Source organism: Sturnus vulgaris, chromosome 6, assembly GCF_052056855.1.
Source record: "Sturnus vulgaris isolate bStuVul1 chromosome 6, bStuVul1.hap1, whole genome shotgun sequence".
In the NCBI taxonomy this organism is placed as follows: Eukaryota; Metazoa; Chordata; class Aves; order Passeriformes; family Sturnidae; genus Sturnus; species Sturnus vulgaris.
In genome coordinates this window covers 4,021,369-4,045,757 of record NC_142248.1, presented here as the reverse complement: position 1 = coordinate 4,045,757, position 24,389 = coordinate 4,021,369, and the positions used below count along the sequence as shown (strand labels likewise).

Sequence of the window (24,389 nt, the reverse complement as noted above, 5' to 3'; positions counted from 1 at the left end):
CTGTCAGGAACTCCCTCACAACCCAGCAATCCACAGCTTTAACAATGATCACCACAATAATGGCAACGTTTATTGCAAAAGGCTTCAAGTCTCGCGTATACAGAAAAAGACCATCAAGGGTAAACAGCCAAAGGAGGAGAGGGGGGAAAAAAAAATCGGGAAAGTGCAGAGGTAGTTCAAGGCTTGAAGGGATTTATTGCTTTACTGCTCATTTATGACGAGGTGATATAAGATATGAGGTGGCAATCCCACCCGCTCGGCCGGAGGGGTGCGAAAGCCGCGGCTCCTGCGGAGGGCTGTGACATCACCGCTCCCACAGCCGGCCGTGCGGGGCAAGGACCGAAAGGCAGGTGCTGGCCTTTCCCAAAACAGGAAAGCGTATTTCCAATGCCAAAACGATAAGAAACTCAGCCCGAAAGCACTGCGTGTAGACATTATTCTTGCTCCCGTCGCTTTACCCTTCGGCTCAGGCACGATTCTCTCCCGAGCCACGAGAGACATGGCATGAGCCAGCCCTCACACAGTAACTAAGTAACTCGGTAACTTTCAGTAGGGAGCGGACTTTAAATAAGTGTATTGTGGGTTGTCGCGACCCACTTCGTACCGTGCGGAGATTTCCCACATAATTCGATGTCACGTCGCGGAGTGAATAACACCGGCGCGTTGTGCAGCCCTAAGCAAGGCCAGCCTTGCCTGAGGGGGTGCCGGCTCCGTCCAGCACCGCATCACCGCCGACCCAGCGGCGGCAGCTCCACGGCACAGCGCACCGTGAGGTGTCCCCTGTCTCCCTCCTTTTCGTTCCTTCGTTCCTTCTTTCCCCCTCTCTCTCTCCGCCCTCCTCCCTCCACGCCTCCCTCTCACCTTCCCTCAGCGCTCCCCTCAGGCTCAGCCCCCGCCCCGGGGGCGAGCGCCTCGTGCTCCCCTCACGCGCGCGCACCAATCACAGACGCCTGGAGGCGCCGCCAGCCGGGTGCGCGCGCCCTCGCCCCCCCTTCCCCTACCCGCCCCCGCTCCAGGGGCGGAACCGAGAGCCGGCTCCAGCCAATCACAGGCAAACGGGCGTGAAGCGTGAGGCGCGAGCGGGCCCGCGTGCCGAGACGCCGTATAAAAGAGGGGGCCGGGCGCGAGCGCGGGGCTCACTCGCCGCCGGTGCTGACGGCGGAGGAACGCACGCGAGCTGCCGCCCCCGCCCGCCGCCCCAACGGCCACCGCGCCCCCCTCGCGCCGCGCCATGAAAACCAAGTTCTGCAACGGCGACGCCGACCCGTCCCCGCTCGGGCTCCTCCTTGGCCGCGGGTCCGCCGCGGCCGGGCAGCCACCCTCACCGCTGGCTCACCCCGACCCCGAGGGGAAGGATCCCACCGCCGCGGGCAGAGGCGGTGGCATCGCGACCCCGCCCCCGGCGCTGCCTCCGCCGCTCGTGGAGGAGTCGCCGCCGCTCGACCCCCGGACGCGGCGCCGAGCGTATCTGTGGTGCAAGGAGTTCCTGCCGGGGGCCTGGCGGGGGCTGCAGGAGGAGCAGCTGCACATCAGCCCCATCAGGTCAGCGCGGAAGGGGAGGCGGCTCATGCAGGGGGCGGGGACGGGGGCGCTCCGCGGGTCCGAGCCGACCCCGGCGGGGGAGGCGAGGGGCTCCGTCTTTAATTTCATTTTATTCTTTTAAATCCCTCCCGAACTGGGTTTAGTGGGCGGCGGGAGGGGGCTGGCCGCGGCGGGGGCGGTGCCGGGGTCCTGGGGGCGGTGCCGGGTGCGCTCCCGCACCCCCGGCCCGGAGCGGGGGGGCGGCGGCGGCTGCATCGCGACGGGGAGGGGCCCCGCGCCCGGCCCTGAGAGGGATGGAGCCGGCAGGAACCGCTGCGCCGCGCCCCGAGCTCCCTGCCTGGCTGCTCCGCACTGGGAAGTCATCAGGTAAACGCCGTGTAGCGGTGATGTGAGTCATCTTGCACAGCACACAGTAACGAGTGCTTGTGACTCAGCACGTTGGCAGCAGAAATATGTAAATTGACGACGTTCTGGAAGCCGTATGATGTAATGTGTTGGAGATCTTTGCCTTCTTTGCAGAATTAAATAGCATCTTTATTTTGCTTTAACTAAACCGACGTTAGTTCAGCGTTTCCCCTCTAAGCACCGCTTGTTTCACATCTTCCAGACTGATCATTCTACCTGATCGAACATAGAGTCAGGGACAGTTTCAAAGGATACTGTTGTCAGTTTGCTTTCCCAATGTTTCTACTTTTGTCCATGCACAAAGCATGCGCACATCTACCCTAGGTACCTAAGGGAGCATACACAGTTGGCAAAGCTCTGATGTATAAAAGTATAATTAAACACATCCTGCTCATTTTTAAAGCCTTATTGAAAAATCAGCAACTCACTGAGACCTAGTGCAGGTAGTATTTGTTTTTCTAGATCGTTTTTCCTCACTTGACATGAGGAGTTAATGACAAGAAAGAATTTTTACAAAATCAATGCCAATTCCTAAACAGCAGACTAATCTGATATGTCTAGTTTGAGTTGCTTAATTAAGTTTCCATCTGTATTAGTGTAGATTGCTGATTTTGGTACTTACTTTCTAAAGCCTTACATTTTAGCACAGTTATCTTTGCATTTCTTGGAAACGTCTCATGTTAGACACCACTTCAAAATGGCTTGGTGGTTTCCAAATTTGGTAGAAGAAAAGATGAGCTGAAACTTAAGAATGTGTAAAGCCATGCTAATTGGTAGTTGGGATTTTTTTGGCAAGAGTCTTCTCACCACTTTCATTTCTGGAAGCTGCATCATATATTGGTTTACTGATTTTGGTTTCAGTGAATTCTCTAATGTGTCCATTAGCACTGCAAAATCGTGTTCTTGATCAGCTGTCAGTAAAGGAACTGGTAGCTTTGTTTGTATGAGTGAGATATACCCTTTTGACCTTTAAATAAGCTTCTGAGTCAACTGACCTTTCAGAAGAACAGTGCCTTTTATTATGCTTCTGTATGGATTTCCCTGATAACTTTTCCAGGTAACTTTTGAAGTCTTAAATGCTATAGTGAACTTAAACTATAGTGGAACTTCTGTTTAATGGAGTTTAGCATCCCTAAGACACTCCACTTTGGCTTGCCTGGTATAAAAAAAGAATTTCTGGGCTTTCACACCCTATGCAGGCTGAGTATTTGTTGAAGTCATATAACTATACAGATTTTTGAGCTTTAGCCCAGTATTTCTTGTGAAGTTATTTTTCAGTGTGCTTAGTTCTTCTATTTAATTAATGATATTTTCACCAAAGTTTCTGTCAGAGGCTTAGAAAAGGTGACAAATGTTTTTTCACAACAATCTGTCTAGCACAGTTCAGGTGAAGCTAGAAGTAGTTAGAATAAGTAACCAGTCTTCAGATTGCCTTTGAATAGTTGGCTCTGTTCTTCCTTTGATATCCTTTCCATCTGTCTCTCATGGTTTTTTCCAACCTGTTCACCTTCATGGTTCAAAGTTTCTTCATATCTTGTCTCTAAACATCCTTTTTTGGATGCCTGCCAAGCCAGCTGGTTCTTTTTGGTCTCCTTTCTTAAGCATATTGTGCAGCTGCTGTTTTACCCTGTTTTCTTGAGATTTCTTTTCTTCTTCTCAGCTGTTGACTTTGGATATGTAGGCCAGCCCTGTCTCCTTCTTGGTAGCCTTTTTTTTTTTTTTTCCAGAAAGTCTTTTCTGCTTCCCCACTGTGTTGAAAGAGAGCCCAGAAGAATATTTGAAAAAGCATTGAAAGGAATGTCAGGTTAGGACTGAGATCTGCAATTTAACAGCTACATTTTGGATCTGCTGTAGATTCCTGTAATCCAAGGTCACTGCAAGATATTATATGTTAAAATCACTTGCAGAAGGAAAATTTGAAAATTTCATTCATGAATATAATAATTTAAAAAATGCAGCAAGGCAATGTGGTAAAGAAAATATGAGTTGAGTAGATGTGTGCTCTTAAGAGCTACAAGAACATCAAGAAACTTAGAATATCATCAAGATGGACACAATGTAGGGAAATCTATACTTCAGTCATTCAGATGATACACAAACATGCTGTTTTTTTAATGTAATTACTGTTTAACAGCAGTATTTTTACAGAAAAAAGTGACAGCATTTGTTTTGTTTTCCACAGCTTTATCAATCAAGATAGATACTAGATCAGAGAAACTAAGTATGATTTTTGGATTTGTCAAATACATGAGCAACTTATTTCAGATAAAGAACTACTTTAATTGTAAATTTCTAAACTGATAATGTGTCCCTGAAAAAAGACAGCAGAAGTTAGACTTACATTGCCAATGCTGTAGCACAGGCATTCAGGTTAAATCTTTATAGCTGAATTTTGTAGCTGCCAATTTCAGCCATAGCAGCTCTTAATTCAAACTTGGAGTTTTATATTCACTGCATGGTTTTAAACCATTGTTTTGCTTGTGCAGCCAAGTATATCTGACAAGACTCCAGCATCACTGCAAATAATTTCCTTAGATCTACATAGTTGTTTGTGGCATTTTACATCTCTTTGTTAATAGCTCAAGCTGTGATTTGGATCAATAGCTCTGAGTGGTGAACTGGTACATTAATGAGCATGAAGCTGCTATTGTTTTATCGAGGTCTTGTATGTTATGAGTTATTGGTACTGCTGGAAAACCTTCTTGTTAGAGGAAACCAATTAATCACACTGAAAGGATGTTTAGAGCACTGTAATCTGCTGAAAACAAAACGTGTGCTTATCCAAGTTAGTTAATCAATGTATTTCTCTGTCTCCAGAGGTGGCCTCAGCAACATGCTGTTTCAGTGCTCGCTACCCGATACCATTGAGACAGTTGCAGATGAACCTCGGAAAGTTCTGCTGCGTTTATACGGTGCAATCCTGCAGATGGTGAGTACATAGAGTGCTTTGGGAGTGGGAGGGTTTCTGTAGCTTCACTGTAATGTGTTTGGAGAGCTTCATTTGTGACACTATGCAGCTTTATCCTTTAGGGAGTGTTTCTGTGGTGGGGGGTAGATTGCAAGCTGAAAGCAGTTTTCTTTATGGTTTGTCATTGTCTAGAACTTACACACCTTTCTACACAGATCCTGACTGGCGTGAATTAGCTGAAGGCTCGTTTGCTGTTTGTTTGGGCACTAATGTTTTGTTGATGGTCTTAAGTTTGGACTGTGGTGTTTCAGAAAAACTTGCTTCTGTACAGAATGTAGGACTTTGGCATAACTAGCTAGATCGCAAGAGACTGCTTCATTTTAATCTTGGTAGCACTTACCAGTCTTGGAGATTAGTTGAAGGTTTTGTACACTGCTCAAGCATTTTATTAGATATCATGGGTAATTGTGCTGCTAGAAAATTTGATCTCTAGTTTTAGAATAAGAACGAAGAGTGAACATTAATACTGTACAGTCATCTCATTCCAAAACATGCTTTCCTGAATGTGTGAAATGCCTTATAGCTGGCATAGAAGCTTAACCAGATGTTTTGTTGAATTCTTCTAATGTTACTTTTATTTGATTAGTAAAATGTAAATAGTATTGAAATTTGTCACACCTTAAGAGAGGTGCTTGGCAAATCTGTTTCAAATAGTAACATTTAAAAGCAAGAATATCTTGTAAATGTGGTCTCTTCTAAAGCTGGCAGACTGTTACTCTAGGACTGTACAGCAAATCTTCTTATCCATCTCTGGTACACACTTGATTATATTGTAAATAAGCAATCATAATGTAAGTGTTTAACCTTATGAGAAATTGCAGCTTCATAGCATTACGTCTGTATGTTGGCAATTGTTTCTATTTGACTTAGGAGGGTCTGGTTTTATTATCCATTAATTTTATATTTTCCAGTACTCAGTCACTTGCTTTGAACAACTGATCCAATACCTGCAGAAGATTTTCTGTTCCTGAAATTTCAGCCCATTCTTCCTGCTTCTGCTGTCTTGACCAAGCTTACTATTAAAAGTTTTATTAGATACTGTTGCTTTACTGACTTTGAAGTGTTCCTTTATTATATTATGTGAGTTGTTAACTTTCCCATGGTAAAAGAACTTTACCAGAAATATGTAAAATATTCCAGTGGTTTGGAATAGCATGAAGTGCTTGGCTACAGCACCATATGCGTGTTGGGAAAGTTAAACTCTTAAACAAGAAAAGTGTGTAGAAGTTCAGTAGGTCAAGCTTAAGTAGTCTTTAGTTTTAAAGAGAAACTAAAAGCAGAGTGAAAAAAAGGCTAGTGTGAAACTTTGTTTACAAAATTACTCCTAGGATTGATGCTAAGTTGGGGTTCTTTTTAAGAAATATTAATGGCTTCAGTGTAATGCTGAGTTAATATGTAGAAAGCTTGAGTAGGAACATGGGCTGTAAAACTATTGGAGTGGTAGAGCTTCTGTTTCCCAAGAGCTGTAAAGAAATATGGCCTTTTCCTTATTTTTCAAAGGAAAAATAAAGTGAACTCTAGAATTTGGCTGCCCTCTTCTTCCCTCAGGGTATTTTTTAAACTTGCCTCTTCTCTGCCCCTATCCACTGAAGAAATCAAAATAAATTTTTGGGCTCTAAAATCAGAACTAATTTGGTTTGAAAATTGAAAGTGTGTTCATAACTTTCTAACCTTTCTGCTCTTGGTGTTGAAGGATCTTTTGAGATGTCTAACTTCCTTTATTTCCATAGTGGCAGTGAAATGACTGCTCTTGTTGGTGCAGTTCACTAATGATTAAGTAAGCAGAGAAAGCCCCAAGGTAAAACTTTGATTGCATTGAGGTTCACAATTTTTGTCAACAAACATTTGTCTCTTCCAGCCCCTTTACCTTAAATGCAAGTTAATATATAAGCAAACTGTTTTATTGGGTATTTTGAAAACCTCACATAGGATTCCTATGAGTTTCTGGGTGGCATAAGCAGAATGTTATGACAAGCCTGTTAAGTGGGAGTAATTTGACATTTTTAGTAAAGTTGCTTAAGTTAAAAACCCTGTAGAAATTAAGGAACACTGCTTAAATAAGTTGAGTTTTGAGACCTGTGCTAAAATCACAACTTCATTCTCAATGACTTAATTGTAACTGCCACTGGGTATTAGTAGTTACCACTTGTTTGTTTGAGCCTTTGTAGCATGTTTTAACTCTTGTCCATTTTTACCTTCTGTTGAAATTGGAGCACAAACTAGTGATATCAGTTCTTTATCCTTTTACTGTAAATACTGTGTATCTATAGCAACCTGCACCAAATTGTTGTACATACAGAAGACAAGTTTAAGTTAAAATTTTGAATATGAGTGAAAAATGGATCCCTGATTACTAACTTAAGAATAATACTGGCACCATAATTTTTTGAGCCACCTTTTAAAGGAACCTTTTTTGCAGTTTGAAAATAGCTCCAGTTTGCTTATTATGACTCTTGGAAGACACAAATGTCAGTACATGAAACTCATCCAATATAAACCATGCCAGCTGGCTAAAGCTGCCACACAGGGAAGGCTTTGTGCCTTCCTCTGTCATAGCTGATAAATTTAAGCCAATTTTTTGTGTGCATGACTGTTTTGGGGGGAGCTGGGTGGAGATGAACTGTGCTGGCTCGGCCATTATTATCAATGGTCGCACTGGCATGGATGTTTATAAATCAAGGACTTCTCTTGAGTATATCCTTGAGCAGAACTTTTTTTTTTTTTAAGACGAGTATTGTACTTGTGACAGGTTGAAGTACTAACCACATTAAAACTCCAATGTTTGAGGCACAATGCAGATATGTCCTACACTGAAAAAAGGGAAATGTCTTACTGTTTCGTTTATTCTTGCTCCAGCTTAGTTGCTAAATTTAAAGGGAGCATTGAAAGTAAAGCTTGTTGTGACCAAATGTCTTTAACTGTTGGTTATATATAGTGTTAACAACTGAAGTAAAAGGTTATCCAACAATATACCATTTAATGTCCACACTTTAAAATTGGATTTCAGATTCATATCACTATAGTGTTTCTACTTAAATTCTCAAAACAGCATCTTGACAATGCTAATAGGATTTCAACATAAGGTAGCATCAACAAAAAAATAAACTCAAGGTGAAATTTAAGTTCACCTATCAAAAGGTAACTCGGGGATTGATTCCCGTTCTTTTACACATGTCAAAAGAACCTTGAACTCTGACTCACTGGGACTCTGTTACTTTACAACAGCCAAAACAAAATTTTGTATACAAATGAGCAAAATCATACCAGTATACCTAATGCTCCTTTCTGGTCTCTCAATTTCTATGTGAGCAGATGCAAAATGAGTATAAATGGTTGCCACAGTTCTGTGGTGAATCTTTTTCCATACCTGCCTTGCTGCCTTTTATTTTGTGTAACTAAATAAAATGCAGACTGCTGTGTAACTGTAATGATCAACGTCTTCTGTGGTTGTTGGTGTCCATGTCTGTTTGTAGCATGGAGTAACTACAAATCCCTGGCACTGGCAGACGGCTTGAAAGAAACCAAGCACCTCTTACGGGGATATATTTGTGTTGGGTGGCATTAAGGGTGTTCTGGGGGTAATGTACCACTTTAGTTGTATATGCATGTGTTCTCTGCTGCAGGCTTGCCCATGCGATCGTGCCTAGAGCACTCTGGTTTCCAGGTGACAGACACGATTCACGGTATAGTATGAGATCTCTGAAGTGGAGCATTCTCTACAGCTTTCATTTTCTTTAGTACTGGATTTCATTGTTTAAAAGTAAGCCTTAAGTAGCACCAGCTACTGTCCGTGCATCTGAATGTTTACAGCAATAACAAAATATCAAAAATGTCCCTTCCTTTTCTCTGCTCCCTCATAACAGCATGGTAACTTGAAATGTAGAGGATTGGAGTTGTGGCTTTTGTATAGCTTGAATTGGGAGTTCTTCACATGCTAGATTTTTAGGACTTCAGCGAATTAGTATCAGTTCCTTCAGGTCTGACAGAGATAAGTGATCAATGGCAGATCCTTAGAAGAAGAAATAGTTATTGCTGAATCTAAAGCTGGTTTTGTTCTATGCAATAAAGCTCACATTGATGTCTGCCAACAGCTTCTAGAAAAGTTTCCCCTGCACAGGTCACCTCTAACCTCTGAGGCAATTCCTTGTAATGTTGTGATTTAAGATTTGAATTTCTAGGGATTTATCTAATTCAAAGTATTGCGGTATTTTGAAGTATTGAGAATTAAAGCTGTGTAAGCTCAGAAAAATTGAGTTGTATTATATTTAAAATTGTGAGCAGCGCTCAAAGTTATATATAAAAGAAAAGTGATAAAAGTTCCTTCTCTACAGAATTCTCTGGCCAAGCATCATTTGGGTTTTTGGTAAGAGAGTAAATCTTTCACCTACAAAAGAAATAAATTGAGGGCATTAGGAAGAAAATGTTGAACTCAGTTTTCAGTATCAAATTGCCAGATGTATAAACACTGGTCATCTGAGCACAGATCAATGTGTACTGTTTCCCATTCTAGGACTTTTATCTTGTATCCTGCATTAAAATCAATTTACACGATCACAAATCAGACTCTAAACTTCTATTAAATATAGTTGTCCTCCCTCACTAAAACTGTAGTGAACTTTCTCAGGGCTTTGAGAATAGGTCTTCCCACAATAAAGAAAGCTCTGAACAAATATTTGAAGAAATCTTGAGGCTGTAGAACACATGTCCATTTCGCGTTAGTTTCCATGTAGAGAGAGTGATTAAAAAGCTCTAGCAGTTACTCAGTTATTCTCTTTTTCAGGCAATTAAAATTGCCTCATTTCTGTTGATGTAAATAGCTCCTAGAATTGGACATTAGTTGGAGTGGGCTATTAGAGTTATGGAAAAACTGAAATCGATTGATTTTTGCCAAGAACAAGTGAGCTAAATAGGTTGATCAAATTATATGACATGACTTATTTTTAAACCACTGTTCTCAGAGGTGATTGTGGAATCAGGAAATAATCAAATTTCTACTACTTTAATCCGTTAAACTCTTCAAATTCTGGTACATAATATTGCATCCTGCTTACTTTGTTCTCCCTGCCCATATATAGTGAAGAATTTCCTAATCCTAGGCTGAGTACATGGCCACTTGTGAAGACTGATCCTCTCCAAGCTCCCATTCATATCTGCAAGTTCTTTGCATATCTGCATTCGTTTTCTTCTGGAAATTAATGCTTCATGCTGAGGGAACAGAAAAGAGGGAAGGGATGCTGCAGAAGTCTCCTCTTGTGATGACTCTGCAATACAACTTTAACTGTCCCTTTCTAATGGCACAATAGATGCCATTAGGCTGTCTCCAACACTAATTTGAGGTCTCTTGGAACTGGCTAGCTCTTTATACAGTATGACCTCTGGAAAGCAGATGCCAGTTCAGGTTCTAGGGAAAAGCCTAATGTGCTTATCTTCTGATTGAACTGAACCTTTCTGAGAGCACCATTTATCAGGAAAGACTCCTGAATGGTGAGTAACTTTCTGACTGTTCAAGAAAAATATGAAAGTGGTATTGATGTAGAACATGCTTGTTCAGAGAAGCCCTCCATAAATGATTTTAATGCTAATGAGTAGTTACACATTTAGCTGTAGTGAATATGTTTGGACTTTATTAATTTCCTTGAAAGTAATATAAAGTAATAATAGTTTCCATATTGTCTTGTTTTAAACTTTTATATAGTAGTGTTATGGGAAGTACTTGCTGAAAGACCATGGATTGTTGTTAACTATCCTTCTTCTATAGCTTCTGAAATACTGTAACTGCAGAGCTTGTGTAAATCATTAGCTTGTTGTATTGTACTTAAGGCAGCTGGTGTTGCTTAACTGTATTCCATTAAGTTCATATTTCCACCCATGTTTTGGACATGTTAGAGCTTTGGAACAGGAAGGTATGCACATGGTTCTGTGAATGCAATGTTTGTGTTCAGAAGGTGGAGATGCAGGCTGCCTTTATGGGCTAGTCTAAAGCTAGTCTGGTTTAAACAGTCAATGGTGGAATTGCAACATAAATAGCAGCCACAAACTGTCACTAATTCTTAGCAGATATTTGCTTTCTCTTCTCCTTACCTTCAAGCCCTTTAAAGGACAAGGTTTTTAATACATCCTGAATTTTTAAATGTGTAGCTCTATTAAAAGCATGTGCCACTGAGGGTTCAGTTGCTGAGAGTATGGTTTAATGTTCTGAAACTGCTTTATAATGACTCTTAACAACACTAGCATAATACATTATGCATGGAACTTGTTAAAGTTTTGCAAGTACACTGTGGTTCCTACTGAGACACCTTTAGTTTACATGGGCAATTCATTCTAAATCTTGGATTTGCAGAGCCAGTGTTACACTGGACATATAGCCAAGACAGCACGCTCTAAATAAGGAAATTCTAGCTGCAAGAAACTTGGAAAATAAGGTAATAAGTAAAGGAAGTGCTTTGCTACCTTCATAACATGCCTCTTCCAATAGTCCTTCTAAGGCTTTTATGTAATCTCTGTAATGTGTCTCAAGTGCTTTGACTGGAAGTATCTCATCCCAGATGTCATGCAGAGGGACTTAATTTTCTCTTAATTAAAAACGTTCCTCTGAGCTTATGGTGCATTGAAATCTTGTTTTGAAAGACTGGGAAACAATAAAAATATAAGTTAAAATCGGGTATTTACGCGAGTGGCTTGGTCTCAGTGGCACATCCTTTTGAAAGATTTTGGAATTGTCGAAAGTGTGGTGGTCAGAGGTCAGATGGATACTAGTGCTGTAGCTGTCACAGATCCAAGACAGTGTTGAGACTTTTAGTTAACTGTAGCTGGTACTTCTACTCCCTTTGTTCTGGTGGTTGCAGGTTAATAACTTTAAATTTCATCTTCTCATTGTGTTTGCTTTTTCTCATTCATAGAGGTCCTGTAATAAGGGAGAGTCTGTACAGTCTCAGAAGGAAAATGACTTACAAGTGAGTAATTAAATTTGCTTATTTCACAGAATTGTATAGATTATAGGGAAATGTGGTGATCCTGCTTGTTTTAAACCAGTAGTTATTCCACCTGGACTGTGTCTAGAAAATGTAAAAAGTAATGAAGACATTTATTTGCTCACAGCAACAACATTCTGTGAGTGTCTGGGCATAGTTTGGAAAGATTCAAGCATCCCACATGATGAAGAAACAGCCCCCAGTTCTACCCTAAATGGTTTCTTACCATTTTGAATATTGGTATCAGTACTGCTATGTCTAGTATTAGACTCTGAAGTAGAATGAACATCGGTTCTTTGCTTTACCTAATCCTAATTTTTAAACACATTTGTGAACTCTAAGGAAGGTACAGAGAGCTGGAAAGAACTTGCTCTTGAACATGAAGTGTTCCTGATTAGCACTGTGCTTGGATTATCTCTGCTCTGCAAACTTTAAACTTCTTGCATTTGGAATCATTTCTTCTCCTGCAGCTTAATGTTTATCTGAGTGTATCTTTTCATAAAGTCATCTGAACGGGATTTGGTAATTTAGATTTTTACTGTGGCAGCTTTTTTCCAGCAAGGGATAACATTGCAGCATGCTAGCCAGATGCCTTGGTTGTCATGTACTCTGTTTTCAGCTCTGTAATGATTTTGGCAGAGACTAGGGAAAAGTACATTTTACTCAATTGATAAGTGCTGCTTTTCTCCCCTTGTACTTTTTGCCTTCTGGCAATGCCATCTGAAACATTTTCAAGCATTTGTTTGGTTTTGGGGTTTTTTTTTCCTACTGAGTTGAAACTGATTTTAAATTTTTTTGTTGTTGAATGACTGCTTTTGAAGTTTTGTTGAACTTTGTTTAGCTTACTGGAACAGCTTCATCAGTTGAGCCAAGATTGAACTGAAAAAATGTACTGGTTTGGTACCTCATTTTTTTCAAAGGTGAAAAATGGAGATGGCTTGATTTCTCCTCCACCACAATCCTGTAAAAAAAAAAAAAAGGTTAAAAGTTATAAAAGAAAAGACCAAACAAGCCCCACCCTGGTGTCAGAAGCTTATAGAAGTTTTGCAGTACAGGAAACAAGGTTTTGAACTTCAGAATTGAAGCTCAAATGAACTTCATTTGTCGTATTTGTTGCTTGAGAATACTGAGTTTTCTGCTGATAGGTTGTTTTCTGCTATTAATCTTAGTGCTGAAACTTCTATTGAATCAGTGTTCTCAAGAATTACTGTCAGGAACAACTTGTTAATTTTCTTGTCTAGGTTATGAGAGGAGATGATGTCCTTTAGAGAGAAGAAAATTCTCTGGGTTCACCAGCAAAAACATTGTAGCTTCTGAGCTGCCTAGTGTGTGACAATTGTCTAAACATTGAATAGTCTTGTCAGCTCATAAGGCCTTTTAACAGGAATTTATTTGTTTTACTTTGGTTTTGCTATAATTTGCAGTAATTTTCCTTAGAATATGATTACTTCATGTATTTTATAGTGAAATTTTTAAGGCAGGAAAAAAGCAGAAGCTTCAGTTCCAGCTGAAGTGTAGAAAGGCTTCTGATATCTCCTTGCATGTATGGGAGTTGCATCCTGGGAAAGTCTTGTAAAAAACATTTATAATTGTTAGCTTTGAAACAAAACACTGATCTTTAAGTATTCATTTAGAAACATGAGTGGTCCAATTTTCTTCAGAAATCTAAATACAAGTGCTTATGGATGAATCTCTGAAACTGCTCAAAATTGAGAGCTTTAGATCTTAAAATAACAGTTTGTTGTCTTGGCAGCATGAGAAATTGCAAAGTGTTTGAAGGCACTGAGATAAATAATTTCCTTAGTTACAATGCTTGATCCTTTAAAGTCATCAGGTGAACATTAATCTGGAGTGTCAGATACCTAGATTTGTTCAGGGCCCATATGAAGTATGGTATAGAAATGTTCATGTCCTTTAGTAGTTTATTTCCACATCTGTGCTGTGTTAGACAGTAGTGCATGGAGTGGAGACTTGGTGAAAGGTCCCTTGGCTATTATGAAGGGGAAGCCTTTAAGCCTGAGGTTACATGGATGGTATTGTTCCAAAACTCTCATTGGACTTGTGCTCAAATAACCATTTGGTTTCAGTAGAGGAAGTTCTTGTAGTGCTTGCACTTCTGATGCATGAAGAGATGTCTTAATGAATAACAGGATTTTTTTGTACTTCCTGTTATCCAGGAATAGTGAGTTGCTTTTCTGTAAGATATGGAAACAAGGAACTGACACCTTAATGGGAACAGACTTAAAAACACCTGGTGTTGTACCAGGTGCTGTCCAAGTCAGTGTTGATTAATAATACAGTAGACATTCAGTAGCTTGTAACTAATTTCCTTTTTGGTGCTTGGCATTAGGTTTCAGAACTGAATGGAAAGAGTTCAGACCTGTGATGGTGAGGGCATTTGAAATGATTAAAAGCATTTTTGTGGTGTGTTAGTGGATAAAGCATTTGGTGCTTTGAGGAACTGGGATGAAAAAATGGTGGGGAACATAGATACAATACATTCATATGCAAATTGTCTTTAAGTCTGTGCTTCAGAACACAGTTACATGAGTCTTTACTATGCTTCAATATGAAAAGCTAGAATTTATTGAAGGTCTCAGAATAATGTGTGGGACCATAATAAAAATAATTATCAACAGTGCTGCCTGGAGTGTACTCAAGAGTGGAACTTGTATAGAGTTATATGCTGTCTGATACTGTGACTGCAATAATGCAAAAGGATCTATAGGCAGAAATACCTGAGAGCTTTCTTAACGTTATGCTCTTCATTCTTATGCTATCAAGTGTTATGGGTCTGACTTTAAGATGAGCTGCTCAAAAGTAGGCAGAGGCTTGGCAAATCTTTAGGATTTGAGTAGAGCTAGATTTTGTTATACATAATTGCTAGAAGCAGGTATTTATAATGTGACCTCTGTGCTTACTTACAGATAATCTTACCCATCCAGAAAGCTACACTTCAGTGATTTTTTTAAACTGTGATTTTGAGATGAAATATTTCATATTTCTATTAATTTTTAAGCATCTATATTAAAAAGCTGTCTGCTTGTCACTGTTATGAACCAAGCCTATTGATGTAAGACAACCTTAGATAAAAGTTATTGAAACTTGAGGTATGTTTGGTGGTAGAAAGGGAAGAACATTTATTCACACACATGTTCCTTAGCAGAAGCTTAAATTACTTCCTCGTTTGAAAAAACAAAGAGAATACTTAAAATGTGCTTAATGGAAGGAAAACACAAGTAATTCTTCTAAATTGGAAGTTGTCCTATTCAATAAAGGCAATATTTATTATTTTGTTCACTTCATTCACTTGTGTAGCTAAAATGTCCTTTTGAGAGGCAGTGTTCTGGAGAGTGTTAAAATAGCTGATACAGGATAATATTTGTTGTTCCTGTGTTGTGTTTCAGTGGGATGAACTCCTCAGAGAATTAATTTGTGGAGTTCCCACAGGTTAGAGAAGAGAAGGTGTTTTGTTTTTTTCAGGTCTCCTTTGACCTGGCCCACTGACAGTACCTGTTAAGTAACAGATACCCTAAAATTTCTCACTTGGTAACAGTTTAGCTATTGTGCACACTCAATTTCTATGCAAGCACCAACTAATAGTTCCATTTTTTTGGTAGGGGGCAGAAGCCATGGTTCTGGAAAGTGTTATGTTTGCCATTCTTGCAGAGAGAGCCCTTGGCCCAAAGCTGTATGGAATCTTCCCACAGGGGCGACTGGAGGAATTCATTCCCGTAAGTCCTGGTTATAATTAGTTAGTGGCTTGCTGGAAGCTGTTTTAATTGATCATGACAAGAAGGTCTCTGGACTGCCCAGAAAAACAGGGATGTGGGAATGGAATACTTGGCTGCCTGCAGTAATTGCTGGCTGTAATTTGATACAGTTGGAGTGGGTGTTGGAGAGCCCCATTGTAGACTCTTGCCAGGGTGAGATATCTAAAAACTCTTCTACTCTAGCAGAGGCTAATAAATGAAGATAAAAAGCCTGTTAGATACCAAACATAGCATGGGGAAGCTGTGGAGTAACACTTCCCTTTAACAGCAACAGGAGCAGATGCTTTTGATGTTTCTTAAATATTTATACTTGATCTGCTTTGAAGATATTCTTAGTGTGAGATGTGATACTCCCCAGGTCTTGAATCTAGAGTGAATTGATTAAGTTGTAAGTAGGGCTGGCTAACAGCTTTTTTTTTTCTTTGTAAGCTCAACTATGAGCAAAAAAGAGTACTCCTTGAGTACTATGCTAGTATTTCATGCTGTACTGCATATAGCCTAATGCTAGTGTTTATAATTAATCACAGTTCTGTAACTCCTCAATTAACTGTATTTTAAGAATACTGTATTTTATTACAGAGCAGGAAATTGAGCACTGAAGAACTAAGCTTACCTGACATATCTGCTGAAATAGCTGAGAAGATGGCCAGATTCCATGGCATGAAAATGCCATTTAATAAGGAACCTAAGTGGCTTTTTGGAACAATGGAAAAGTAAGTTATGCAATACTTTATGGGAAAAAAGGTGACCTGTTGTAGTTTTGATAAGCAGATCATTCTTCATGGATGCCTGAGAACACAAGCTTTCACTGTATCCAGAAACTATCACATGAAGGACTTCAGTTACCTTGAAGAACACTAATGTTTTCTTCAGTAACTTTCAAACTTCCTGGATCTTAGTTGAAATGATATCATAGTATAGGAAGAATAATATACTCATTATTAAAAACTCTGTATTACTGCCTTTTTTTTTAACAGGTATCTAAATCAAGTGTTGAGGATTAAATTTACCAGAGAATCCCAAACCAGAAAACTGAACAAACTTCTCAGTTACAATCTCCCCGAGGAAATGAAAAATCTAAGGTAGGCTTATTTTGTCTGCCACTATCTTCTAATCTCCACAGTTTCTGGATGGATCTGTGTGTACTTGTTCAGACATGTTATACAGTATAACACTTTATATTCATTGTACTTTGCAAGCCAGAGATGTCTTGGTTCTGTGACCAACCTGTCTCATACAAATACAAAATTCTATGATGAAATTGCTGATTTGACTTACTCATCATGAAATCAAACTTCATTGTGCTGATGTTTTGTTCCTAATTAAGAAAATAGGCTGTTGCTGGGAGGAAATAGTGTTTCAAAGTCTTACAGCAAAATTACCTGGAAGTGGAACTAAACTTAGTGATTTGTTACTTAAAAAAATGCTCTATTGCTTTTTTTCTAGAGCTATGCTTGAAGCTACTTCTTCACCAGTTGTGTTTTGCCACAATGACTGTCAAGAGGGTAAGCTGCTAATATTTTAGTATTGCTCAGTGATGAACTGTTGAGCTTTTTCTGGTTACTTGTTTGCTCTCTGAGAGGTTGTGGGGCCACTGCCCTGAAGCTGCAGCCTGTGCACTGCTGTGGGCTACAGGATCAAAACAAAGTAGGGGCTTCTGCAACCCTGGTGTCATAACTGGGTTAAGCCAGGAATGTGCTCATGCTCTGTTAGTATAGGTCAGTTGATGATGGCAGCCTTATGTGTTTTCTCTTTAGACCATACCTTGCTTTGCTGCAATATATGTGATCAGAGTCATGTATACTAAAGTCATTTTGAAAGAAAGATGCTGAAGAAGTGAGTGGTGAAAATGGAGACTAGGGTAGTTTGATGTGGCAGTTTTTAACTTGTACTGGTAAGAAACATTAGGAAAACCTTATCCACCGTTTAGTGTTCTCTGGGAGTCATGGAAGGAATATCAGTTTTCCTGAGCCAGTTACTGAAAAAGATGAGGAGGAAGCAAGGCTGAAGATGTGTTGGGTATGCTGTGTTTGTGTGCCCTGTCACCTGAACAGTGGGTAAGCTGGACTGAACTGGAAGGATGCTCTAGTGAGACTGTGCAGGGATGTTTTGTTGTCAGTGGTCCCAGCTTTGCCAGCTAAGGCTGAGGAACTGCCCTGGAGGATAGACATGTAAGGATAGGCAGCATGGGGGAAAAGGCCACTCACCTGAGGTGTCAGCAGTGGTGGAGTTTGAAGTCTCCTTGCTGATGTGGCAAGTGCAAGGTGCACTACTGGAGGAGTCAGAGCATAATAGCACTGAGGCAAGCTGGGGAGCCTAAAGCTCCAAGGGGTTTGGGTTTGCTGCTTTTTCTGTTGGTGCCAGAGTGTGGCACGGAAAACAGAGGTACTTGCAGAGAGGGGTCACACTACTGCAGAACTTGACATTGCTCTACATTTATTTACTAACTTTTAGTTGAGGCTTTTAGATGAATTATAGTGACTATGTGAATTGAAAGACACATGAGCAATTGCCTAAACTTGCTGTATGGGTACTGGTTGTGCCACACACTAGAACAGCAGAGTGATCAGACTGAGTTTCAGGCTGCTGAAAAGCAGTTTCTGTCCCAAGTGTTGTATGATCAGTGATAGTGCTATGCAGATATGAGAGCTGCTGTGAAATGTATAGATCTCAAGCTGTGGAAAGAAACAATGCAGCAAGGACTGCTAAGGCTGACAGGGCCACCTGAGCCAGCTGCAAGCCAAACTGAGGAAAGAGAATCCTTGAGAGAACAAATCTGCCTCTCCCTGTACAGAAAAAACTTCCTTGCTTTCAGCTTTACAAAGTAAAGCTATATATCTCAACTCCCAGAGAGCTGGTGAACAGCCAGTGCAACTTGGCTTTTCCTGTTGTTGTGGTTTAGTTAAACCCAGCTGGCAACTGAGCCCCACAGAGCCACTCAGTCTTCCCAGTGAGATTGGGAAGAGAATTGGACAGGTAAAAGTGAGAACTCATGGGCTGAGATAAAGGCAGTTAATTAGGGAAAACAAAATAAACAAAGAAATTAATTCTCTGCTACCTATGGGCAGGCAGGTATTGAGCCATCCCCAGGAGAGCAGGGCCCCACTGCACACAGCAGAGACTTGGGAAGACAAACACTATCACTCCAAACATCCCCTCTTCCTCCTCCTTCCCACTCTATACAGTGAGCATATAGTAGGGAGTATTCCTTTGGTCAGCTCTATCTCCTCACAACTCTGCCTGCACCCCCAGTCCTTTTCTGGGCTGGGGTGTGAAGCAGAAAAGACCTTGACTCTACAGGAGCACTGCTCAGCAGTAACAAAAACATCCCTGTGTTATCAACACCACAAATCCAAACAAAGCCCTGTGCCAGCTACTATGAAGAAAGTTAACTACTCCTGCCAAAACCAGCACATCTATAATTCTTCTGTGCAGATATAAGGGATAACTGGGATTAGCTGAACAATGTTCCTTGAGATATTGCTTTTCTCTGATTTCCCTGCATTATTAAATATGCAGTATTATGTTAATTTTCAGGTAATATCTTACTTCTGGAAGGCAGAGAGAATTCAGAAAACCAAAAGCTGATGCTGATTGACTTTGAATACAGCAGCTATAACTACCGGTAAACACTTTTTCTCTTCAGCATGGGAGCGTGTTCCTTTCTGCATGCCACAGGGAGGCCAAATGCTGCACTACTGATTGTCTGTCCTAGTGAATTGTGTTCTGCTCTGATGGTGGTTAGCAAATATAACTAATCAAAACAGCTCTGGTTCTGATGCTGTTGAGTTTAGGCACACAGCAGAGGCAAAGTTGCTGGGGCACCTTGGTTGTTCAGACTTAGAGGGCTTCTTTATGCACAAATGGCTTCTTGCTTGCATGTCAAAATTTCTTTCTAATGGGAAGCTGAGGAGAAGGGTAGATTTTGTGTGCATATGTATGTAGGGCAGCTTTGCTTTTGTGTTTTTTCCTTCTGTCATTTCTAATGGCTTTTTCATCTACGCAGATGAGAATACAAGTTTTTCACTACATGGTTATGCAACATGCTTGTTTTTCTTCCCTCAGCCATCTAGTTAAGTGTTTTTAAGGATGATATAAGTGTGCATAGTCACTGGAATTAAACATCGCTATGGCTGGAACATAATAAAACAGTGAATTCCAATAATGTATGAGTGGAATATGTTGAAAACTTTGATCTCTTTGCCTGCAATAATGCCCATATTAGAGATGTCTGACTTCAGGCTGAGATGTAGTGCATACTCAAGTATTTTTACTGTTTCCATGGGTATAAAGTTTGGTAGCAAGGTCTAGTATTCCCATGCAGCTGGTAGTTTTCATTCTTAACTGCCCCTCTTTACTAACTGTTTTATAATAACTTGCAAAAAGTTGTTTTCTGGTTATCAATTCTCTCCCTCTAGCAACACTGCAGTAAATTCTGAGTAGCCCAGTGCTTTTAAACTGGATTTTGGGTTTGCTTAAAAAAACCCAGATTGCTATTTTGCAAATATTGAGGTACTCCTGTCTTTTTTCTTTTTCAGTGGCTTTGATATTGGAAATCACTTCTGTGAATGGATGTATGATTACTCGTATGAAAAGTACCCATTCTTCAAAGCCAGTGCTCTTAAATATCCTTCGAAGAAACAACAGGTAGACACAAAAGATATAGTTAAATTTCAGTGTCCACAGTCTTCACATCTTAACTTCTTCAATTCTCTTTTGGACTTAGTATGTCCCAAGATATTTCCTCCATTACTTCCATAAGTGTAATACTTTCTCTAATCCTGACTACCTTTGCTTTAAAAATCATAGTAACTTAGTAGTTGTTCAGGATAGCATATTCTATGTTCTGTGTAGCCATCCAACACAAAAAGTCCAGCAGTTGTAGACTGCAGCTATGAAGGTATTTGGCAGCAGCAGTATGCTGCCTGTCCTAACATTATAACTTCTCTTAAACCACACTTTCAAGCAATTGTTAGAAATACCGTTAATCCTAAAGCTAACTCCAACACTGCTGATGTTTGGAAAAAAATAAATGCCAATTTATTAGAAGGTCTGCCTATGTCTGAAAGAAACAAATATATCTTGAGATGAAAAGTTGTAATTCAGTTGTTTACTTGCCTTCCAGCTTCATTTCCTCTCCAGTTACTTGTCTGCATTCCATGATGGCTTTGAAAATCTGAGCAATGAAGAGAAGTCCAATCTAGAAGAAGAAGTGTTGGTAGAAGTTAACAGGTAATTTGCCTTGTACAACTACCTTCAGACTTGCACTGTGGTACCTATACTTGTATATATCTCACTGGGTGGAGGAACTTGAGCTAAGAGACATAGAAAGCTACTTACATGTGGTAAAGAACAATCTGTCCACTGTAACATTAGATATGTGATAGACACTAATAGTGGAGTAAACAGAACACTTCTCCATAGGGAATTATTTTTATAGTGTCATAGTTGAGGAAAAGGTGTGGGCATCCCCAAACTAGAGAATACTGTTCTAAGAGGACATGGAAATAAGGTGTTGTGACTTAGTTGGGTATTTATTTCAGTCACTGTGTAATTTCAGGTTTGCCCTTGCATCACATTTCTTCTGGGGTCTGTGGTCTATTATACAAGCGAAGATCTCATCCATTGAGTTTGGGTACCTGGTAAGTTTTCTAATTGTAGTTTTACACAACTGAAAATTAATATTCTAAACCTGTGGTAAATTATTGAAAAGGCAGTGGAATGGCCTCTTACAGCAACTAGTATCTAAATGGAGTAAAGCTTTTAAAAATCCATTTGTTCCTAGTTTGCACTCTTTCCTTAAGCATGTAAAGAACATCTAAGATTATAATAACTTCAGAAGTTGTTCCCATTGTTATGTAGACAGTGAATAGCTTTATGTCTGCTATATTGCAGCATTAGTCTGCAGTAAGACATCCCAGGCAAGAGAGGCCACCGTGGAGTGAGAATTTCAAACTGAGTACTCAAAGTGCACATGTTGTGATGTTCAGTGTGCATCAATACCTGTGCCAGGTAGCAGCTTGTACTTGAGAAGCTGATCAGTCTAGCTCTTGGTCTGTGCTCAGTGTACTGTAAAGTGATAGGACTAGCAGGTACATGGAGTATCTTAGCAGAAGTCTTGCAGGAGCCAGCCTTTTCAGTGAAGTCCTGGACTTTTTAGTACCTTTTATTTCTGACATTTTGGCAGCAGCTAATTGTGTTAGAGTTGAAATAAAACTGGAGGAAACTTTAAAGAGCCTGAACCTCTGGAGAGATTAGCCTTCTGAATAGAGCTAAATAGTGCATTGAGATGATGCATTAGGAAAGCAACACAGTTAATATCGTCATGTTTCCCCATCCCAAAAAAGAAAACCACTGTTTACTGTATTTAATACTGAATGTCCCTTATTTCTCCAGGAATATGCGTTATCCAGATTTGATGCCTACTTTGATCAGAAGAGAAAGCTGAAGGTGTGAATGTGGGAGGAGTGGCCTGTTGGTTACTGTATGAAGAGGGCAGCTGGACAGAACTTTCACTGTGCTTAGGCTACTGTATCTCTAATGAAGGTGTCACTGAATTCCAGTTCCTGGGAATGCAGGTGTACAGTACTGAGGACTATAAAAATTACTTGTTTACAGTTCCGTAAATAGTTGGAGTGAGATTGGGAAGCAAAAGTAAAATACAACCATGCAATATCTTTAAATCTTTTCAATCTAGGAGCTATTTTGTATTATGGGAGAAGCTTACAATTAAGTGTCAATACCACATGCATCAGAGCAAACTTGCTGTGGGTACATTTTTGGGGGGTGTTGGCGTTCTGGTTTGTGTTGTAAGCAGAACAGCTGTAAAGGCCGATTCGTTGTAGACACTCCCTCTTAAGGAGAAGGAAAAGCGAAGGAGACAACTGCTAAACTGTGAAGTAGGCTCAAAAACTTACTGTGAGATTAGGTTCACCATGCCCCAAGAACACTATCTTCAAAGCTGCTGATACCTTACACCACTTTAACCAGAAGCAACTAAACACATTGAAGCAGTGTGCTTTCAAGTGTTAGTGGCACACACATGAATGTTTCTCTTAGGCTGGTGTGCCTGGGAAGTGAAGTACGAATGAGCTTTGAACTGGACATTCTGAAGGAGTTTGTTTTGAACCGTTTGTTCCATGTCGTTCAAGAACATGCTTTAGCCCAGCCTGGTTCTCTTAAACTGCTGTGTCCTGCACAGGGGGTTCTGCAGGCTGGCAGCACTGGGAAGAGTGCCTTGAATTGTTCTAGCAGCTCCCCAGATAACTGGATTGGCATTGACAGTACTGGTAATTGAGGCCAGTCTCTCTTCTTGTGTTGCCACAGTATATGGCTGTAATAAATAGTAGAGCCAAAGACTGTGGAGAACACTTCAGGAAATTGCTGTTCTGCCCATCCAGTTCTTATGTGGCTTGAGAGGTGCTTTTCTTGCACCTTCAATTCTCATCATGTTCCAGGAATCCAGTAAAGCGGAGCATCTTGTGGGGAACAATAACATGTATATTGAAACTCGAGTATAATCTGTGTACATGTCATCTAAAGATTTCTTTTGATTTTTGGGAGCTTGTTTATTTTGAATGTTACTTGTTTGTGCTTTCTAACACACTGTATTATAAACAAACTTCTAAGTTTACCCTTTTTGACTTGTATAGCAAATACTGTTTGAAGCGGCTGAAAAAATGTGCAGCATTTCATGTACTGTATAGCAGAACTTGTAAAAGCTGTCATTACTCTTGTACAGAGAATCATTTTCCATACATTCAGTTATTAATACTTTATAATAAATATAAAGCACTTAAAAACACTGTTGATATTCTTGAGTCTGTTACAACTGCAGAATAAAGTAGGTGCCATTTCTGGCCTTAATCTCTCTTGGATCCTTGGAAATGCAGACTGAGATACAGGCTCAGTGCTCTGGGATATATCTTCTACTTAAATGTGTCTTCAGCATTTATTATATAATTGAATTCTAATAGCTGTTTAAAGCAAGCAATGAAAAGCAGACTGAACATCAGTTTCTAGATCTACAGCTTTAGAGGTGGGAAGAGTTTTAGTTGAAGCACTTCACTCTATCTGCCTTGTGGACTACCCTCAAAGCAAAGGTAAAAGGTACCAGCACGCACTGAATTTTACTACACTCACTTCATGTGGTGTGCCAGTATGAACAGCTAGGTCATTTCTCTAGGCTGCTGAAGGCTTCATTTGCAGTACTGCTGCACACAGCAAACCCAGTGGAAATGGCTGTACAGGGAAAGGGGTGGGAACAAAACAGTTCAGAATGAGGCTTTGAAGGTAGTTGAAAATATTAGTGATATGTAATAGGTGTCTGGAATCTTGGAAAGTATTCCAAGAGTAAGTTGAGAAACCACCCATGGCTTCTGACTCATCACTTCATGTCTCTCAGAACCAAATAGGGAAGAGGACTCAGTCACAGTAGTGCTAACTAATACAAGGTTTGATTGGAGGTGATCCCCTTTAAAGGAGTTGTGGTGTCTCTTAAATTCAGAGAGGAAATTAAAGTTCCCTGGTGAGATGCTTTGGGTAAGTCCCAGAACTGCAGCTGTGCTGTGATCTCTCAGGGTGAGGAAAGACCTTGAAAGAAAGCAAAGCATCTCCAGCATGTGCCTTCTGTAATGTAAATTGGTTTTTAAAAGGATGAGACAGCCCCTGAGTGCTGTGTGGTACATTTAGTGGGGACATAGGTAAGTCAACACTTGTGAGCAGAGACAA

General features: G+C 40.3%; 2 protein-coding genes across 3 annotated transcripts in view; one reads left to right on the top strand and one right to left on the bottom strand.

The window, feature by feature from the left end:
• The window catches only part of LOC148223288 (uncharacterized), a 38,672-nt gene extending 37,737 nt beyond the window's left edge, over window positions 1–935 (bottom strand). Inside the window, exon 1 of one of the 2 annotated variants that reach the window (XR_015804400.1) lies at window positions 862–935. Coding sequence is in view for 1 of the 2 variants with exons in the window: in XM_088166749.1 (XP_088022875.1) it covers window positions 605–624 (20 nt within the window). In the remaining variant the exon portion in view is untranslated. Of the gene's footprint in view, window positions 1–604; window positions 719–861 lie in introns of those variants that run through there. The other variant, XM_088166749.1, reaches the window with a different exon arrangement.
• Window positions 936–1,129: 194 nt separating this feature from the next.
• Window positions 1,130–23,463, top strand: CHKA (choline kinase alpha). The gene is made up of 12 exons (XM_014873614.2): window positions 1,130–1,542; window positions 4,765–4,876; window positions 11,815–11,868; window positions 15,507–15,620; window positions 16,239–16,372; window positions 16,637–16,741; window positions 17,106–17,164; window positions 19,197–19,284; window positions 20,198–20,306; window positions 20,785–20,891; window positions 21,220–21,301; window positions 22,056–23,463. The coding sequence occupies exons 1-12, from the start codon at window positions 1,232–1,234 to the stop codon at window positions 22,113–22,115; spliced, it is 1,335 nt and encodes a 444-aa protein (XP_014729100.1). The 5' UTR covers window positions 1,130–1,231; the 3' UTR covers window positions 22,116–23,463.
• The last annotated feature ends 926 nt before the right edge of the window (window positions 23,464–24,389 follow it).

Bases quoted from the DNA above. Each gene is read 5' to 3' on its own strand.
- CHKA (XM_014873614.2), top strand. From the start codon at position 1,232: ATGAAAACCAAGTTCTGCAACGGCGACGCCGACCCGTCCCCGCTCGGG. The intron at 19,285-20,197 runs GTAAACACTTTT...TTTCTTTTTCAG, and splicing joins TACAGCAGCTATAACTACCG to TGGCTTTGATATTGGAAATC. The intron at 20,892-21,219 runs GTAATTTGCCTT...GTGTAATTTCAG, and splicing joins GTGTTGGTAGAAGTTAACAG to GTTTGCCCTTGCATCACATT.